Genomic DNA, 19669 nt, shown 5'->3' with positions numbered 1-19669 from the left:
AATATATATATAATATAATATATATATATATATATATTATATATATTATATATATAAGATTATATAGATATATATTATATATAATATATATATTATATATATATATATATATATATCTATAGATCTATATAGATATATATATAACCATATATTATAAAAATATATATATATATATAATTAATTAAATTTAATATATTTATATATACATATATAATATATTTATATTATAATAAAGTAAATATATATTTATAGAAAAAGAATTGCTAGTATAATTACTAATATAGATTATATATATATCTATATATATATATAATAATATTATTATTATATATATATAATATATTTTTATTATATATTTATATATATATAATATATATATATATTCATAATTATATATATATATATATAATATATATTATAAAATATATAATATATATAGAAAAAGAATTGCTAGGAACTTGCAAATACAGGCACTGATACTTATAATTTCACCGAGACAGAAAATGGGATTGTCAAACTTACTGATTCATTTGCCCAGGAGCAAGATTCATGAGAACTGCAACTGGTTTATAAACAGAATCACTTGCACTCAGCACATAAAATAACGATGACATGAATACAACCTGGAATAGAATAATTTGCTTTCCTTACAAACGGTTATGTGATTTCTTAACCAACACCGATGATGACAAAAGGTACTACAGTGGTCCCCCATATTCGCGGGGGATGCGTACCAGACCCCCCCAGTGAATAGTTAGAACCCGCGAATGTTTGGAACCCCTATAAAAACGCTAAAAACAGCCTATTTTGTTAGTTAAAACTCAAGAAAAACCCACGAAAATTTTTCATACTTGGTTTTTTTTATATTTCTAACACAAAAGTGCACTTTATGATGAAACTCATAAAAAAACCCCAGGAACTTGGGGATATTTATAATAGAAAAATACCGCGAATGCGCGAATTTTCCGCGAATAATGCGGGGAAACGTTCCTGAGAGAAATTCACGAATGTGCGAGTCCGCGAATCTGGAGAACACGAATACGGGGGGTCCACTGTCCATAGTTTCTTAATTCAAGCTCACAAGCTAAGGTCAGTTGCACCTCCTATGTTCCAATATGATATTGTAATGATACAATTAAGTTTGTTCATACTTACCTGGCAGATATATATATAGCTGATAATTCCGACAACCGACAGAATTTAAAACTTACGACACACGTAGTGGGAGTCAGGTGGTTAGTACCCATTCCCGTCGCTGGGAGGCGGGTATCAGGAACCATTCCAATTTTCTATTCATAATTTTTATTTCCACTGTCTCCTGAGGGGAGGTGGGCGGGTAATTAATTATATATATCTGCCAGGTAAGTATGAACAAACTTAATTGTATCATTACAATATCATTTTGTTCATGCAACTTACCTGTCAGATATATATATAGCTGAATCCCACCTTTGGTGGTGGGAGAGACAGAATAGAGGATTTAGGAAACACATATATGCAGATATTTGATATCTTGGTTCCTTACCTGTTAGCATAGCTGGCTTCGTGATTACTGCCACGTAAGTCTGCTTGTGCTACTAGAGTTGCCAGCAAGGTAGAGACCTATGAAGCTGGTGCACTCCAGATGATCTGTCAACAGGGGCGAGACCACGACGTGACTAGACCATGGACCATACTAATGAGGGCAACGAGACAAAAATACAACCACCTGGCTTAGTTTACCAAAGGTATCCCACTTAACTAAGCTAATGGAAGGGAGACCCGCCCCAGGCGGTCACCCCACAACCATAAAACACAAGTTAAAAACCCCCCTAATCCCTAAAGGATAGGATGAGTGTTACCTCCTGTCCCCAAAACAGCTGCAGCAATGTATGGTCCGAGGGAGAAGCAATTTTTGTATGTCACTTTCACCTCCCGCAGGTAGTGTGAAGCGAACACCGAATTGCTTCTCCAAAATGTGGCATTCAAAATATCTTTGAGTGCCATATTTTTGTGAAAAGCTACCGAGGTAGCAATAGCTCTCACCTCGTGAGCTTTCACTTTCAGAAGCTTCAAATCACTATCACTGCACTTATCATGAGCTTCTTTAATCGTACTTCTGATGAAGAACGCCAGTGCGTTCTTCGACATACGAAGATCAGGCTTCCTCACTGAACACCACAAATTGTCAGACGAACCTCTGCAAGCTTTAGTTCTCTGCAGATAGAACTTTAGAGCCCTGACAGGACACAGGAATCTCTCACGTTCATTTCCCACTATTTCTGACAACCCTTTGATTTCAAAGGTCCTCGGCCACGGGTTGGAAGGATTCTCGTTCTTTGCTAAGAACGCAGGACTTTTGGAACAGCTAACTTCACTTCCTCTCTCAGATAAAGAAGGAAGTCAGCTATCTGGCTCACAGAGGTTGTGGTGGAGGAAATGCCCTTCTTCCTGCACCAGGATCTGAAGACAGCCCACTTCGATTGGTACAGAGCGATTGAGGAGGGCCTCCTTGCGGTGGCAATCGCCTTCGCCACAGGTCTTGAAAAACCCCTCGCTCTGGCCAACTTCTTGATAGTCTGAACGCAGTCAGACTCAGAGCGGGGAGGTTTTTGTGGTACCTCTCGAAGTGGGGCTGTCTGAGTAGATCTTTCCTTAAGGGCAGAGTCCTCGGAAAGTCTACCAAGAAGGACATCACCTCTGTGAACCAGTCGGCTGCTGGCCAGAAGGGGGCGATGAGTGTCATCCTCGCTCCTTCCGATGCCGCGAACTTCCTCATCACTTCCCCGAGGATCTTGAGCGGGGGAAAAGCGTATATGTCTAGACCCGACCAACTCCAAAGTAGGGCGTCTACTGCGACTGCTCCTGGGTCCAGAACTGGGGAGCAATACAGCTGAAGTCTTTTCGTCCTGGAAGTTGCGAAGACATCCACCTGCGGACAACCCCACAGGTTCCACAGCGACTGGCAAACCTCCTGGTGAAGGGTCCACTCTGTCGGCAAAAGCTGTCCTCGTCGACTGAGAAGGTCCGCTCGAACATTCTGTACTCCCGACACGAACCTTGTCAGGATAGTGACGTCTTGCGCTTTCGCCCATAAAAGGAGTTCCTTTGCGATGGCAAACAGAGAAGGCGAGTGAGTTCCCCCTTGATTTCTTAGGTATGCCAGTGCTGTGGTGTTGTCCGAGTTGATCTGAATGACTTTGCCGGATAACAACACTAGGTCGGGGTTCCGAAGTTTGAGAGAGAGCCCTTCTGCGAGCTTCCGTGGATCTGACCACCAACTTAGGTGATCCTTCACCTCTCTCGTTAAACACAAGATCGCCTCCAGATCTTGTTTGTTCTTCCAATTGTTGGCTAGGAAGAATTGAAGAGGTCTGAGGTGCAACCTTCCCAGAGAAACAAACTTCTCCAGTGAGGAAATGGTCCCCAGCAGACTCATCCATTCCCTCACCGAGCATGTTTCCTTCCCCAGAAAGGTCGCCACTTTTTCCAAGCATTGAAGTTGTCACCCCTGGGACGGAAAAGCCCGAAAAGCCACTGAGTCCATCTGAATCCCCAGATAGACTAAGGATTGAGAAGGAGTCAAATGTGACTTTTCGAGGTTTACCAGAAGCCCCAGGGACTTCGCTAATGACATGGTCGTGTGCAGGTCCTCCAGACACCGGTCTCGCGATGAAGCTCGAATAAGCCAGTCGTCTAGGTAGAGAGAGATCCTTATATTCTCCAGATGAAGCAGCCTTGCCACGTTCTTCATCAGAATGGTGAAAACCATCGGCGCTGTGGTCAGACCGAAGCAAAGTGCCCTGAATTGGAATACCTTCCCCTTCAGGACAAATCGCAAGTATTTCCTTGATTGGGGATGGATGGGGACGTGAAAATACGCGTCTTGGAGGTCTAGTGAGACCATCCAATCCCCCGGTCTCAGAGCTGACAGCACAGATTGAGGCGTCTCCATCTTGAATTTTTTCTTTGTGACGAAGAGGTTTAGGCTGCTGACATCGAGGACGGGTCGCCACCCCCCCGATTGTTTCGGCACTAGGAACAGACGGTTGTAAAAGCCTGGAGATTCCAGGTCGAAGACCTGTTCCACCGCTTGCTTCTTGATCATTTGTTCTAGCAGATCGAAAAGCACTTTCTGTTTCTCTCCTCGATACGAGGGAGACAAATTCTTTGGTGTTGAGGATAGCGGGGGTGACTTCAAGAACGGAATCCTGTATCCCTTCCTCACAATATCTAGCGACCAAGGGTCGGCATCTCTCTCTTCCCAGGCTTTCGCGAACAGAAGAAGCCTGGCTCCTACCGGCGTCTGAAGGACTTCCAAATCACTTCCTACTCTTTGACGGAGCAGGGGTTTTCCCTCTGGAAGAGCCTCTTCCTCGAGAGGCTGTTTTCGAGGAAGATCCAGTACGAAAGGGCTTCGGTTTCTTGGTAAAAGAAACGCCAGAAGAGGAAGCAGCTGCTGGTCTTCTAGAAGACTGAGCCAGAAGATCTTGCGTTGCCTTCTCCTGAAGGCTCGATGCTATGTCCTTAACCATAGTCTGGGGGAAGAGATGGTCTGAAAACGGAGCAAAGAGCAAGTCCGCCTTTTGCGCTGGAGAGACGGATTTGGCTGTGAAGTTACAGAAGAGTGCTCTCTTCTTGAGAATCCCCGAGCTAAAGTGAGTAGCCAACTCCTCAGAACCATCCCTGACGGCCTTGTCCATACAAGAAAGTACACTGGACAGCTCCCCCAGACTAATGGTATCAGAACTCCTTGACCTGGCATCCAAAACTCCAAGACCGTGCCACAAGGTACGGTGCTAGCTGCAATATTGTTTGTTATTATGATTGAAGACATAGACAGTAATGTTAAGGATTCGGTAGTGAGTAGTTTCGCTGATGACACAAGAATAAGTAGAGAAATTACTTGTGATGAAGATAGGAACGCTCTACAAAGAGACCTTAACAAAGTATATGATTGGGCAGAGGTAAATAGGATGGTATTTAACTCTGATAAATTTGAATCAATAAATTATGGAGACAGAGAAGGAAAGCTATATGCATATAGGGGACCTAATAATGAGACAATCACAAATAAGGAAGCAGTTAAAGACCTTGGTGTGATGATGAATAGGAACATGTTATGCAATGATCAAATAGCAATTCTGTTGGCAAAATGTAAAGCAAAAATGGGAATGTTGTTACGGCACTTCAAAACAAGAAAAGCTGAACACATGATTATGCTTTATAAAACATATGTTCGTAGTCCACTTGAATATTGCAATATGATATGGTACCCACACTATCAAAAGGATATTGCACAAATAGAGAGTGTACAAAGGTCCTTTACAGCTAGAATAGAAGAAGTTAAGGACCTAGACTACTGGGAAAGACTACAATCCTTAAAATTATATAGTCTAGAAAGGAGAAGAGAACGCTACATGATAATTCAGGCATGGAAACAGATAGAAGGAATAACAGAAAATATCATGGAACTAAAAATATCAGAAAGAGCAAGCAGAGGTAGATTAATAGTGCCCAAAACTATACCAGGAAAAATAAGGAAAGCACACATGACATTAATCCACTACGCACCAGCATCGATAATGCAGCGTCTATTCAATGCGTTGCCAGCTCATCTGAGGAATATATCAGGAGTGAGCGTAGATGTGTTTAAGAATAAGCTCGACAAATATCTAAACTGCATCCCAGACCATCCAAGATTGGAAGATGCAAAATATACCGGAAGATGTACTAGCAACTCTCTGGTAGACATTAGAGGCGCCTCACACTGAGGGACCTGGGGCAACCCGAACGAACTGTAAGGTCTGTAAGGTAAGGAGAAAGTTGAAGACCTCTAGAGTCCTGAAGAGGCCTTTTAGATGGAAGTCGAACTCGTTATGGGTCCAAGTGACTTTTGATGAAGACAGAAGGGCTCTTCTGGAAGCGTCCACGATGCTCCCGAAATCACCCTGAGCAGAGGCTGGTAGTTTAACACCTACGTCCTCTCCCGTCTCGTACCACATGCCTCCTTTACCGCAGTCTTGATGGCGGTAAAGCCAAAGAGGACTTTCCTGACGCTTTCCTCTTCTTCATCCAATCATGGATTTTCCGGAACGCTTGCTTCGTGGAAAGCGACTTCTTCATTTTAACGAACCCTGATGCCTTCGATGCTTTAAAAGAAGAAAATTGAGAAGGGGGAGTACGAGGGGCTTCCGGTTGGAAAGTTTCTCCAAACTCCGACTGTAGAAGACGCATCAAAACTTTATAGTCCGATGAGACAGGAGCTGGCTGCTGCTCTTCCTCTGCTTCGACTAAATCATCGCTAACTCCTTCCTCAGAAACTGGAGAAGTTGGAGGTAATCCTGAAGAAAAATGACGAACAGGTAGGGTTCCCTCTTCCACCTGAACTTGCGTTGGTGAGGAACTGGCGTCCACCAGCGCGCGCTTGGCATCCGAAGCCACACGTTTGGCGCCGACAGGTGCGCGCTCGACATCTACTAATGCACGCCTGGCGTCCACTGGCGCACACCGAACGTCCACTAGTGCACGCTTGGCGTCCACTGGCGCGCGCCGTTTATCAACAACAGGTGCGCGTTTGGCGGCAACGGAAGCGCGCTCCACTTTCACAGAAGCGCGCTCAGCGTCCACAGCTCGCTTACGAACATTTGAAGACGTGCGAGCGGGAGAAATCTCATCCTGAGAGCGAGAAACAAACTTCTCACCTCCTCTAGAGAGCTGCTGGGGAGCAGAACGAACTCTAGAGGGAGACTCGAACAAAGAGAGAGGCGAGCGAGGAGAAAGAGAAGGTCTTGACTTCTTCACAGGAAGCTTCTCGTCCTTTCTACGACGCGGAAGAGACTCTCTAGAAGCAAGAACGTCCTGAAGTTGTTGCTGCAGTGACTGAAGCATCCTCTTGGTTGGCGAATCTTCCTGCTCTGGGGAGGGACTGATCCTGTGAGCAGGAGAGCGGCGAGGGGACGCCTCCCTCCTCCTCCCAGGCACGGCCTCCTCCCGAGCTCTAGAGCGACTGTATCGCTCTCACGAACTACCCGAATCCAGGTCCGAAGACTCTCTACGCCTTTTCTGCGGCGGAAAAGCAGCGAACGCACTGTCAGGAGAAGATCGCAGTTCCGGAGAACTAGGACGTGAAGCGTCACCAACACGCGCCGTCCTTTTCAGCGGACGGGAAGCACCGTGAGAACTCCACCCTTTACGTGGGGATGAAGCCTCCGATGACGAAAAACACTCCTTGAGGAGACGTGCACGCGCACGCTCCCTGGCAGTCTGGGGATTTTCATCAGTAACTGCCGAAGGCACGCCAGATCGGTGGGGGTGCCTTGTAACCCTCCTTCGGCTTTCGACATGCTCCCTCCCCGGGTCCTGGGAGTCAAGCAGAGGTCCAGGCCTAGAGGCGAAACGAGGCCGATCTGACGCACCCTCCACTACACAAGGGGTATCACTGCACTTCTGCACATCACTTTTGCTCTCAAGAGCCAACACTTTCGATTCTAAATTTCGAATCGACTCCAAAATTAAGGACAAAGTATTACTCTCTACTGACACTGCTTCAGGGCCCGGAGGCAACACTACAGGGTTAGGAGCATTAACAGAAGGAGGGTTAACAGGAGAAACATTAATTTCTTGCACACCTGAAACACTCCTGGAGGAAGACCTCCTTAACCTATCCTTTTCTAGTTTCCTAAGATAGGTCTCATACGCCTTCCACTCAGAATCTGTTAATCTTTCGCACTCCTTGCAACGGCTTTCATACCAACATTCATGCTCCCTGCAACCCTTACATACCGTATGTGGGTCTACTGAAGCTTTCAGTAGCCTACCTCTACTCCCTGCAACCCTTACATACCGTATGTGGGTCTACTGAAGCTTTCAGTAGCCTACCTCTACAATCAGTCCTAGAGCAAAATCTAGCGCTAGCTGTACTAGACCCTGACATATTATCCAAGAGAAATCCAAACCAAAATCAAATCAATCCACTAATAACGTGTGCCTAGCCACCGATCCAAGTCAATTAATCCAAAAAAGAACCAAAAGGGATACTCAAGTAGCCAAAAGTTTCCAAATCCAGACGGAGGTGCTGTAAACAGATGTTCACAACACCGGCGACAGAAAAATTATGAATAGAAAATGGGAATGGTTCCTGATACCCGCCTCCCAGCGGCGGGAATGGGTACTAACCTACTAACCACCTGACTCCCACTACGTGTGTCGTAAGTTTTAAATTCTGTCGGTCGTCGGAATTATCAGCTATATATATATCTGACAGGTAAGTTGCATGAACAAATTATATGTTGTTAACAGAATTAACCCTCTTACGCCGGAGCCCTAAAAATCAAAACGTCTCCCATATGCCGGGCCTGGTTTGGAGTGAGCGCGGAAGTGGAAAAAATAATTTTTTCAAAAAATTACAGCGCGCGTACTTTTGAAGATTAAGAGTTCATTTTTGGCTCCTTTTTTTGTCATTGCCTGAAGTTTAGAATGCAACCATCAGAAATGAAAAATAATATCATTATCATATGTAAATAATGCGATATATGGTAGCGAAAAAAAAAATTCATACATAATTGTATTCAAATCACGCTGTGCAGAAAACGGTCAAAGCTAACCAGTTACTTTTTTTGCGTTGTATTGTACACTAAATTGCGATCATTTTGATATATAATACATTGTAAAACAATAAAAGCAACACCGGAAAAATATTATCACAAAATGATGTACGAATTCGTAACGAGCGGACGTAAAAAAATGTTATTTTCAAAAATTCACCGTAATTCTAAATAATGTTCTAGAGACTTCCAATTTGTTTCAAAATTAAGACAAATGATTGAATATTACGATACTGTAAGAGTTTTAGATTAGAATTGCAGATTTCGACCATTTCGGACGAGTTAAATTTGACCGAATGTCGAAATTTTAATATATATATTTTTTTATATGGACATATTTCGAAGATGGAAAAAGCTACAACCTTCAATTATTTTTTATTGTATTCTTCATGAATTTGCGCACATTTTGATATATGAAACTCTATAAAAAGGCTAATATGAAAAGGAGCAAATATTAGGATAATGCCATGTACGTATTTCGGAGACTTGCGGCCGCGAATCGGCGCGCGGAGTGAGGTAATATATTTTTCAAAAATTCACCATAAATCACAATATTGTTTTAGAGACTTCAAATTTGTTTCAAAATGAAGAAAAATGACAGAATATTACTAGGCCGTAAGAGTTTTAGCTTACAATTGCGTTTTTCAACTATTTCGGTAGAGTCAAATTTGACCGAACGTGGTTTTTTTTCTATTTATCGTGATTTATATGCAAATATTTCGAAAAAAGAGAAAAGCTACAACCTTCAATCATATTTAGTTGTATTCTACATGAAATTACGCACATTTTCATATATAAAACTTTATGTAACAGCTAATTTTAAATGGTGCAAACATTTCGACAATCGCACAAAAAAATTCTGATTTTTTCGGAAGTTACCGCGCGAACATAATGTTTTTTTTTTTTCATAAATTCACCATAAATCGAAATATTGTGCTAGAGACTTCCAAGTCGTTGCAAAATGAAGGTAAATGATTGAATATTACTAGAATATAAGAGTTTTAGCTTACAATTGCGTTTTTCGACCATTTCGGTAGAGTCAAAGTTGACCGAAAGTTGAAATTTTTGCACTTAACGTTATTTATATGAAAATATTTCAAAACTGATAAAAGCTACAACCATGGGTTGTTTTTTGTTGTATTGTGCATGAAATTGCGCACATTTCCATATATAAAACTTTATGTAACGGCAAATTTAAAAGGGTGCAAACATTAGGACAATCGCACGAAAAAATTTATCGGAAGAGTTATCGCACGAACGTAAGGAAAAAGTTTTTTCATAAATTCACCATAAATCGAAATATTGTGCTAGAGACGTCCAATTTGTTGCAAAATGAAGGCAAATGATTGAATATTACTATAATGTAAGAGTTTTAGCTTACAATTGCGTTTCTCGACCATTTCTGTAGAGTCAAAGTTGACCGAAGGTTGAAATTTTTGCACTTATCGTTATTTATATGAAAATATTTCAAAACTGATAAAAGCTACAATCATGAGTATTTTTTTTAGTTGTATGTGCATGAAATGCGCACATTTTCATATATAATACTTCATGTGAAGGATAATTTAAAATGGTGCAATAATTATGTCAAAGTGACGAAATAATATCCGAGATGTGTCACTGATACTTTTTAGTGCGATAAGAAAGAAATTCGCGCTTGCGCGCCTGCGTAGCGATTGTAAACAAAACAACGCCTTGATCCGTGAAAAGTTTTCGGCTGGTAGGCCTATAAGTATTTTTCCGCGAATTTTTAAAAAAACTTTTTTGAGCCGACGTATGATACGTCCAATCGGCATACGGGAGACATTTTGACTCGACGTTTAATACGTCCAATCGGCGTAAGAGGGTTAAATATGTTGTTCACTGCCACTGTCTAATACAACATGAAAAATCAGTATAATTTTGCAAAACCAAGGCATTTTTACATAACCATCCATTGAATGTGACTGAAAGATTACCTAATCCTCCTGATTTCCATTTTCATCCAAAACTATATGTAAAAATTACTGTATTGTCCTTACCATTATACTGTAAAATGAAAAAGGTGAATAGAGAAAAAAAAAGTTAAGAAAACAAAGTATGAATGTGAAAAAAGACACCAATATAAAGATTAAATATCAAAATCTTACCACTACAAAATGAAAATGGTCAATAAACAAAAAAGGTTAAGGAATTATTAAACACAAGTTAAAATTAAAAGTGTAAATGTAAAAAAAAAAAATAATAATAATAATAATTAAAGGTAAAAATTTACTTCCACAAAATAAAAATTGTAAATACAAAAAATCTGAAAAAAAATTATTTAAAAAACTATGAGAAAACAATGAAAGAACAACTAGTACTTGAACTTACCAGACTGATGAGAGCGTTAAGGAGCGACAGAGAGCCACCTAGCAAAAGGGATGTTGCCGCCGTCAGTGCCGAAACAGCAAGACTGAGATTACCCAGTAAAATGGACCATACTGATTCTAACACACTCACAACGGTGCCAAGGTTATCTCTCACGACCTCACTGACAAACGTAAAACTCACTACGCCTGAGGAGAAATAGAAGAGACTTTAAAACCTACAAAAACAGGGCTAATTTCTGAAATGTTACTGGTGACAATGCAATACTGTACCTTAATTTCCATAGAACTCTTCTTTGATGACTGTTGTTTCCTCCTACTGTTATTGTGGTCTATTACTTTACTGGTAATCATCAAAAGATAAACATCTAAAATCAAACTTATAAGAATACGTGTAGCATCAGTTAAATTCAACAGCAAATTATGACCACTAAACATTTCATTTCTAACCTATACAGGACAGGAACGTATAACACACCATCAGGAAAGGAGAGCTGATATGGAGTCTCTCTTTTACCAGTTCTGACATATTACTGTCCAAAGCTTTGTTTACTTAACCTTCCAAATAGACCCCAAAATCAGCTTTATACCATGAAATGTATATTTACAGAGAGCAATAAAAGAATACATTGCTGTGTCTGTAATTGGTCAATGTCCTTTCCTGCAGATGAATTTTGGGACACACCCACCTCAGGAAATATTTAACATACCGCATTCTGATAATACTATTTCCAAAAAGATATCTCGGGCAGCCTTGACAAATGCACTCGATTCAGGTGCAGTTCACCCACTATTGAGTGACTGAACTCTAAACTAAAAAGGCGAGAGGTGAGTGTGCGACCGCTCGATCTGAGATTTTCAGTACAGGAAAATAAATACACTAAATGAACATCACTATCAGTAATGACAGGAACTTTGCCACATCCATGCACCATTCAGACTTAGAAAGGAAGTCCCCAAAAAGAACCATGAGGGGATTCCTGATAATCCTTACACAAGAACAGCCTGAACTGTAGATCCTACCATCCAGCTAAATAAAAATTACCAAGATGTGATCAAGTAACCATTCTTTCCCAAATTTTAGCCCAAGCTAAAAAGGAGGCAGTAGATACATTACTGATATTACTAGGGAAGTACATAATAAAAATATCCAATAAGGGCTTAAAGCATGGACAAACAGCAAAAAAGACAATCCAAGTACGTAATGATATTAAAAAGAAAAGTTTATGCAAGGGAGCTTACAAATACCAAAAGAGAAACAGTGAGTACTCAGTGTAACGTCTCGTCTCGCTGATGACTGAAAGCAAGCAAAAAGGTGCAGAATGCTACAACTCACTAAAAACTTAGAACATTTTCAAGTGAGTAAATAAGTGGACTACATCAGAATATTGCTGAACATGGAAAAGCACTAGAAGTAAATCAGCACGATTTCAGCAAAACTGCATTAACCTTGGGAGGCACAGCGTACATCTAACTCTGTAGGAGTCACCAAGGAAACAAGAACCATCGGTGAGCAGACCCATTGTCTGGTGCACAATCAACATTACTAACAATTGCAGAATTAAACATTTCCTGTTATACATTTATAAGTATTATAATTTCTTACCCATGACATTAACTCTCCAACAAACACCTAAAGGTGTAGCTTCACTGTCTGGAATCATTACTAATAAGTATTCCTTGAATTATAAATAAGCACTGTAAGTGTTACTAGAGCCGAGTAAACAAGTCATTCAAGTTGTAAAATTAAAAATCATAAAAATCTATACATTCTCAAACACGTACATTACTTACCTGGCATAGAAATCTCTCCCGGAACTGTGTAAGGAAGCATAAATAAAATAAGAGAAGTGTTACACTTCAACATATCAGATTCAATGCAGTGTATTACTAAACTGTAATGAGCTGACCTTTTGATATTATGTTCCTTTGAACCAGTTCTTGTATTTCTATTGTATTTCTATCTTCCAGTCATGTAAAGCACTACAAGAGCTTTCTATCAAGCAAGGGTGCAAGGAAGGTAAGAGAGAAACAGCAATATTCAATATTCAATTAGACTTGAAATACTGTACTAAGATACTTCAAATTATAGGACCTTACCTTCTTGTGTGTATGGGCTATAAACATGGGGCTGCTATGTTTATGAAAATACAGTAGGTACTTGTACTCTTATTCAAAGGCAATGTATTTCTAGGTATCAGCTTAGTTTGGCAAGTGGCTGATGATTGAACAATGGAAACAGTAATACATTATCAACTGCAGAACCTCTTGGAATTAGCAATTGTTAAAAAATTGACTCGACACCTTATGCAGAACCACGAGCAATGCATTAAATAAGCAATAGTACTGTGTTTTTGATCCGTTAAATCACAGCTGATTGATACCACTGAATATTGAATAAGCCCCACAACACCATAAGCACTTTCCCAATCCAATGGTGCGGATATTGATAACGAATGTCTCACATCACTTGTAAATACTAAAGATTTTTTTTGTAATTCTCAAAATTAAATGTTTCCTAACAAAAGGTCCATAAACATGAGCACAGAACCACGAACAAGCTACACTTCAACTTTTTTTACTGCAATGTAAATTTGGATAGGAACAAACCCCAGGTGTTAGTTTAAACATTATCTAATAAGTACCTGCAAATTAAGTTACTACCAATCAATACAATGAAAAATTACAATTACCATGGCATCAATAACAGAAGCTCGCACTTTAATAACCACGTTTCATCAATCCCTATATCAAGTGTTAACTAGCTATGGCACAAAAACCAATGGTGGTAAGGGTTTATATTGTATATATTCATTCAAAATTCTTACAATTACCTGGAGTTTTTCGCAGACCCTCAACGATGGAATCAAACGTGATGGCTACGGCTTCTGAAGTGACTACAGGACCCTTGGCTGGCGGTGTTGGATGGGCTGCTACCCACGCTTGATAAACGCGATCCCAGAGTTCTACGACCTGTTATTGAATTATCAGAAAAATAGTGTTGACATGAAACACACATGTCCTAAAGGTATTTTATTCTTGTGTTCTGATTGTTTTCATGTGATGGAATTAATAACAATGCTAAATTTGCGATAAACTCCATTTGACAGAAAAAAAAAAAATCCATTAAGAATCTGATGTTTATACAATGAGTATGGGTTTTGAACAATAAACAAAAGTAGTATATTGAAAAACATGAGATGGTCCCTGACTAAACCAAATGTTACTTGAGTCAAAATAAAAACTGAAACAGTAACTGGAGAAACAACAGTACAAACACCTTATAAACATGGAAAAATCAAAGAATCTAAACTCCAAGAGATGATTTCTTCTGAGAGTTGAACTGTTTCTAATCTCATCCTCGTGTGAAAAACAAAATTATAACCAACCACAGTGAAGCCATCAACAATTAAGACTTGTTCAAAACCTCCTTTTTTAAGTGATCTACAACACAGAGGTTGCTGGTGGTTTTTTATTGAGCTCAGCCCCATTTCTCCAGCATCCTGCAAGATGGTGTTCTTGGACCCCCGAGTCGTTTCTGTCTACTGGCGACATGGTTAATGCCAATAAAATAATTTACGGCATGTAGATGCTGCTAAGAAGATAAATTGCATTATGTGGATGATACAACTCTTGTAGTTATTTGCTTCACCCAAAGTGAAATCAAGTTGCTGTTTACCTTAACATGATCTGGAGAGAATAGTAAGTGGTACAGTCAATGGGCATGAAGCAAAACTCAGTAAAACTCAGACTTCACTGATTAGCCAAACTTTGGCAATAATGTATTAGACTATATTTGTTAATGCCTGATGATAACTTTCACACAAAATCAACAGGGTCATACAGTAGCTTGGATCTATCAAAACCCTTCTATCTTGTGAGATTCTGGCCTGCATCTCATCTGGTTCACTCCTCATTGGTGCCTCATGATGTTACAAATGCTACATCCTTCAAATCTTCTCTCTGCCACTATTAGAATACTGTTCTCTCATCTCAATGTCACCAGCTGCCTGGGGCCTTTGAATTAAATCAGTGACAGATTACTTTTTTTTTATTATTATTATTATGATCTTCTGTACTCCCTATTAATGCTTTCAAATGAACACCATATTCTCTGGAAGCTTGAGTTTCAAGTTACTAGGCCCCCTGTAGGCTTGTCGTTATGAAGAGGTTTATCTTCTGAATAATAGTAGATAATAATTCAGACCACCATCAAAAGATATTGTTCGTCCTCGGAACTTCTTTATGCACTGGGTGCATGCTCCTTTACAACCAGCTAGTGATCCTCACTTTATAATGAAATGGGTACCAATTTGGACAACTTCAATCTTTGATATAATCACAGATCAATCTCATGGTAAAATAGGTGGCTTTATATTTGTGACGGCATACATCTGTGAGAAATGAAAATGTTGACCCTAATTAGGATCTTGGTGGCTGCTAGAATCAAGAAATCTGATAACTATCTATAAACTAAGGTGAGCTAACATTAACACAGTTATCTTACTACTGAAGATGCTAGTCTCGGCTGTCAGTACTAACTGGACAACAATCTTATACTTAAGCAACTAAAATCAGCTAACCTTACCTGCTTTTCTAAAAGCACAGCCTTAGCATCGTCTGTCTCTCCTAGCATTCCCCGCACCTGGAAATTAACTCACTTCAGAAAATGACAGTATACTAAAAACAGTCAAAGGAACTATAAAAGCACATCAAAGCCAAACTTACAACACTACAATATGGTATTTATCAAATGTCTGCACCTTTATCCAAGTAACTGTCATTCTAGTGTGACTTTGCAAACGCTCAAAAACCATGCAAAACCCGTCATGAGGCCCCTAATGGACTTTCCTAGATAGCATGACCACGGAGTCATTCCGCTAAAGGGGACACAGCTAACAGGGTATCAGTTTTATGCCCTTCACAACAGCTTGTGCATTAGCCACATAGCACTTCTTTCTATAGGAATGGGCTATACAATTAGTAATGTTTCACAAGCTTTCTACTTTATTCTATAATAAAAAGACAAACTATACGTAAACTGCATGTCCTCTGGTCGTGATATAATTTCCTTTATTACTCTGAACTTTGCTACAGATTAACAAAAGCATAAGCACAGTTTCTGTTGCCTTGTGAGCTGAAGATGCATTAGATACATCACTTACAAAAGGAAGACACACTGGAGATATTTTTTCACAACAGAATACCATCACATTCTGTTACCCAGTAACTATTTTTCCAGAGCAAATGGGCATCCTATTGTGGTGCGTGACTGTACTAACTACAATCAGATGAATTTCTGATTGAAAATTGCAGAATGATAAGCAGGCACTATCCCTCTCTCAAAGACCCTACTGCATTACTGACCTTTGCCAGGAGGGCAAAATCTTGACTATGCAACAATTGCTTCAATCTTATTCATTCCTTTCAACCATAACTAAAACCCCAAAGACAACTGATGAAACAAAGGGAAGAGACAAACTCCATGTACAGAGATTTTTGTATCTACAAAAACAATACCTATTCTGATAAAAAAACAACAACGATGCACTTGCATTGTATGTGATCCACAACTATGAGCGGTCTAAACCAATTGGCATTACTTTGCATAAAAAAAACAAAAAAAACTATACAACTTATTAGTTTTTCGTTCGTGTTTGTCCTGTAAATGGTTCACTCACAGTCCAGCCTTCTACATCTTTGAGATCTTGGTCTATTTTCCAGCTGATGGATAATATATCTCTCTGTAACTTCCTCATACATAATGTGATCTTCTCAAACTGGCAGTGAATCTTAGCTTCCTACATGGCACCTAAACAAAATCTCGTGCACACCGTCTGTGCACAAGCATCCTCTGCATACAGTAGTCTGTACTGAGACAGGCCTTATGAATGCTTCATAAGTTATTGTTCTATATACTATACTAATGGAATTATTTTATTTACCTGTAGTCCAGCAATCTCTTCCCATGTCATCAATGCTGTTGCTGTTGCTACTATTGTTTTTTCTTCTTATTACCCTTTCAATATTTACTTCACAGTGTGCGATACTTTCTTTGATGCTGTTTATGCTTCTGATAAAAAAACTTCAGTTATACTTTCTTTGATGCTGTTTACGCTTCTGATAAAAAAAAAACTTCACAGTGTGTGATACTTTCTTTGATGCTGTTTATGCTTCTGATAAAAAAAAAAAATAAATAAAAACACATACTGAATTTTAGCTCCTTTTCAGCATACCATCAACTTCTCCCTGGTTTCTTAAACACTGAGATTTTTCTATGTCAATATCAAATGCTTCTGTGACTGATCATTTATAGTGTATCACACTTCCTGTATAGAACTAATATTAACATTTATTCTAAAACTGCATATCAGCCACTTCTTAACCACTGTTCCTCAAACCTTAAAAGTGCTGATATTAACAGAGTTTGCTGTTCTTTACCGCCCCTTCACAAATGATCACCAAAAGACAATGAATTTGGTTAGTTAAGCTAGCACTGTGCACATGCACTTGCTGACACCTCTAAAAAAAAAAAAAAAAAAAAAAAAACTGACAATGTAAGCAGTGGAATCAACCTTACCTACCAAAAGGCTGTCCCTAAAATGCCTGATATTTATACAAAATAGTTTAAAAAGGCCTTTGAATTAAGACACAGATACCGGAGTGTGAGTTACATTTTTTACCTACATTAATCTGCCTACTACTGCACATCACACGCTAAAATTGTGGTACACAAAATGTTAAATCCAAAATACTCTACTATATTTTAAATAGTTACTTAAACACTTGAACGAGTCTTATCATTTAGCCTACATAACAACCTTTTATGCATTCATTATACTTCAACCAGCACCTAATAATGGACACTTCATACAACAACTGTGGTTATACAATGCTTTGTCTTGAAATAAAAGAGGTATAGTGGTTAGCTAATATGAGTGACCACATGGAAAAGCAGCAAGCCTAACCTTCAATCAAATAAATACAAAGTTTCTCATTGCAGTGGTTTGTTTGGCAATACATATGTATAAAGTAAAACACAGAATTAAAATAATGACAGTCAAGAACATTAAGGGGTGAAGTTACTACAGCCCGAGAAGAGCCTATATTAGGATCAGAGGTCTGGATAAACTAATCCTTTATAATATAATAATAATAACTACAGTCATTACATTGAGAAACAACTTGGCTATTCAGTGCATACAAACAGAATAAGTTTAACTAAATGTATTATCTTCCTCTTTCCGGTTTCCACCAGCTACAAAAAACTTCTAATGCATCTGACAGGGTTAAAATACATCAAATCAAAACAAAGTACAGTACAGTACCATCAAGATACACCAGCATTACATTCTCACACTAAAACAAAGCTTTCCGTCACTGGAAGCTTTACCAACGCCAACTCTGCCAGGGCTCCAGCATCAGCTCAAACTAATCAGCAATGTGAAACAGCTTCTCGCATGCACCAAGTTTCAATCATCCACAGAGAGAAAACCGCATGCACTTACCACCTTTGTGGCATTGATAGTAAGGCGTGAAGAGCCCTCCACCTCAACGAGCTATAACACCACCACCACCACCACCACCACCGTAGGGAGAAGACAGAATATTCTTTCAGCTTCACAAGGATCAATCGGGGTCGTCATGATTATTCAAACTACTTCTACTACTAATCACAATGCTACAAAAGCTTTCGGTACGTTAATCTCGTCAGATTTATCAATAGCAAACGTCTATGAGCTCCTGAAAATAGTACTAAATTGTTCTGAGCAGTCAGCATCAAGTCTCTTAGTCAAATAACGACAGACAATACCCAGAACAACAAACAAAGTCCTCACGTCAGAGCATATGCTTCTAATGCTCACGAATGGTCGCTTCTTTGCCAAGCTAACCAAAGACTCAGTATTCCTCTGTTACTCTCAATATGAAGAAAGAACAGGCAGTCCCTGGTTATCAGCGGACTCGGTTAATGGCGATCCAGTTTTATGGCACCAGTCTGGTGCCATAAAATCAGCGATTTATGGCACCATAATGGGCCAAGTTTCGGTCATCAGCGCATAAGGTGCCAATAATAGATATATGGCGCTATAACATACCTAAGAGAGGTGCCGTGAAAGGAAACTTGGCGCCGTAAGTGCCGTGAATCGCCGAGTTTCGGTTAATGGCGGTTTTCGCTTGCCAGCGCCCTGCCGTGAACGGAAGCCCCACATAACCAGGGACTGCCCGTACAGGCAGTCCCCGGGTTACGACGGGGTTCCGTTCTAGAGACGCGTTGTAACCCGAAAATCGTCGTAAGCCGGAACATCGTCAAAAATGCTAAGAAAACCTTACTTTTAATGCTTTGGGTGCATTGAAAACTATGTAAACTGCATTCTTATTGCATTTTTCATAAAAAAAACTTGAAATATTGATTATTTAGCATTTTTGGTGTCATATTTCTGCTGCCAGATCAACGTTGTAGGTGTCGTAACCCTGGAAATAATTTTTGATGAATATAAATTGAAAAGCGCCTTAACCTCGGAATGTCGTAAGCCGAGCTCGTCGTAACCCGGGGACTGCCTGAATTGAAATCAGATAAACTGCTAGTGTATATACTTAATCCATTATCTACTTGGTTTTCAAGTTGCTTTTACAATCACCTTGTTTTGTAAATTCATAATAGAAATTGCATTTTTACATACATTCTTTAAAATATTTATGCTAAAAAATAGACATTCTAAAAATTACAATTTTTCA

The 19669-nt window shown here is 39.5% G+C and overlaps 1 protein-coding gene across 9 annotated transcripts in view; it reads right to left on the bottom strand.

Moving 5' to 3' along the window:
- The window catches only part of LOC135214291 (transmembrane protein 245-like), a 92789-nt gene that overhangs the window by 23192 nt on the left and 49928 nt on the right, over window positions 1–19669 (bottom strand). For 7 of the 9 annotated variants that reach the window (XR_010314318.1, XM_064248426.1, XM_064248422.1 and 4 more), the window contains exons 14-19: window positions 18442–18492; window positions 15522–15578; window positions 13768–13906; window positions 12728–12751; window positions 10938–11122; window positions 523–623 (exon numbers count right to left, since the gene is read on the bottom strand). Coding sequence is in view for 8 of the 9 variants with exons in the window: in XM_064248426.1 (XP_064104496.1) it covers window positions 523–623; window positions 10938–11122; window positions 12728–12751; window positions 13768–13906; window positions 15522–15578; window positions 18442–18492 (557 nt within the window). In the remaining variant the exon portion in view is untranslated. The remainder of the gene's footprint in view (window positions 1–522; window positions 624–10937; window positions 11123–12727; window positions 12752–13767; window positions 13907–15521; window positions 15579–18441; window positions 18493–19669) is intronic. The other 2 variants (XM_064248425.1, XM_064248428.1) reach the window with 2 other exon arrangements.

This window comes from Macrobrachium nipponense, chromosome 45, assembly GCF_015104395.2.
Source record: "Macrobrachium nipponense isolate FS-2020 chromosome 45, ASM1510439v2, whole genome shotgun sequence".
Lineage (NCBI taxonomy): Eukaryota > Metazoa > Arthropoda > Malacostraca > Decapoda > Palaemonidae > Macrobrachium > Macrobrachium nipponense.
Note: the sequence above shows the minus strand (reverse complement) of the source record. Positions and strands in the feature narration are given on the sequence as shown.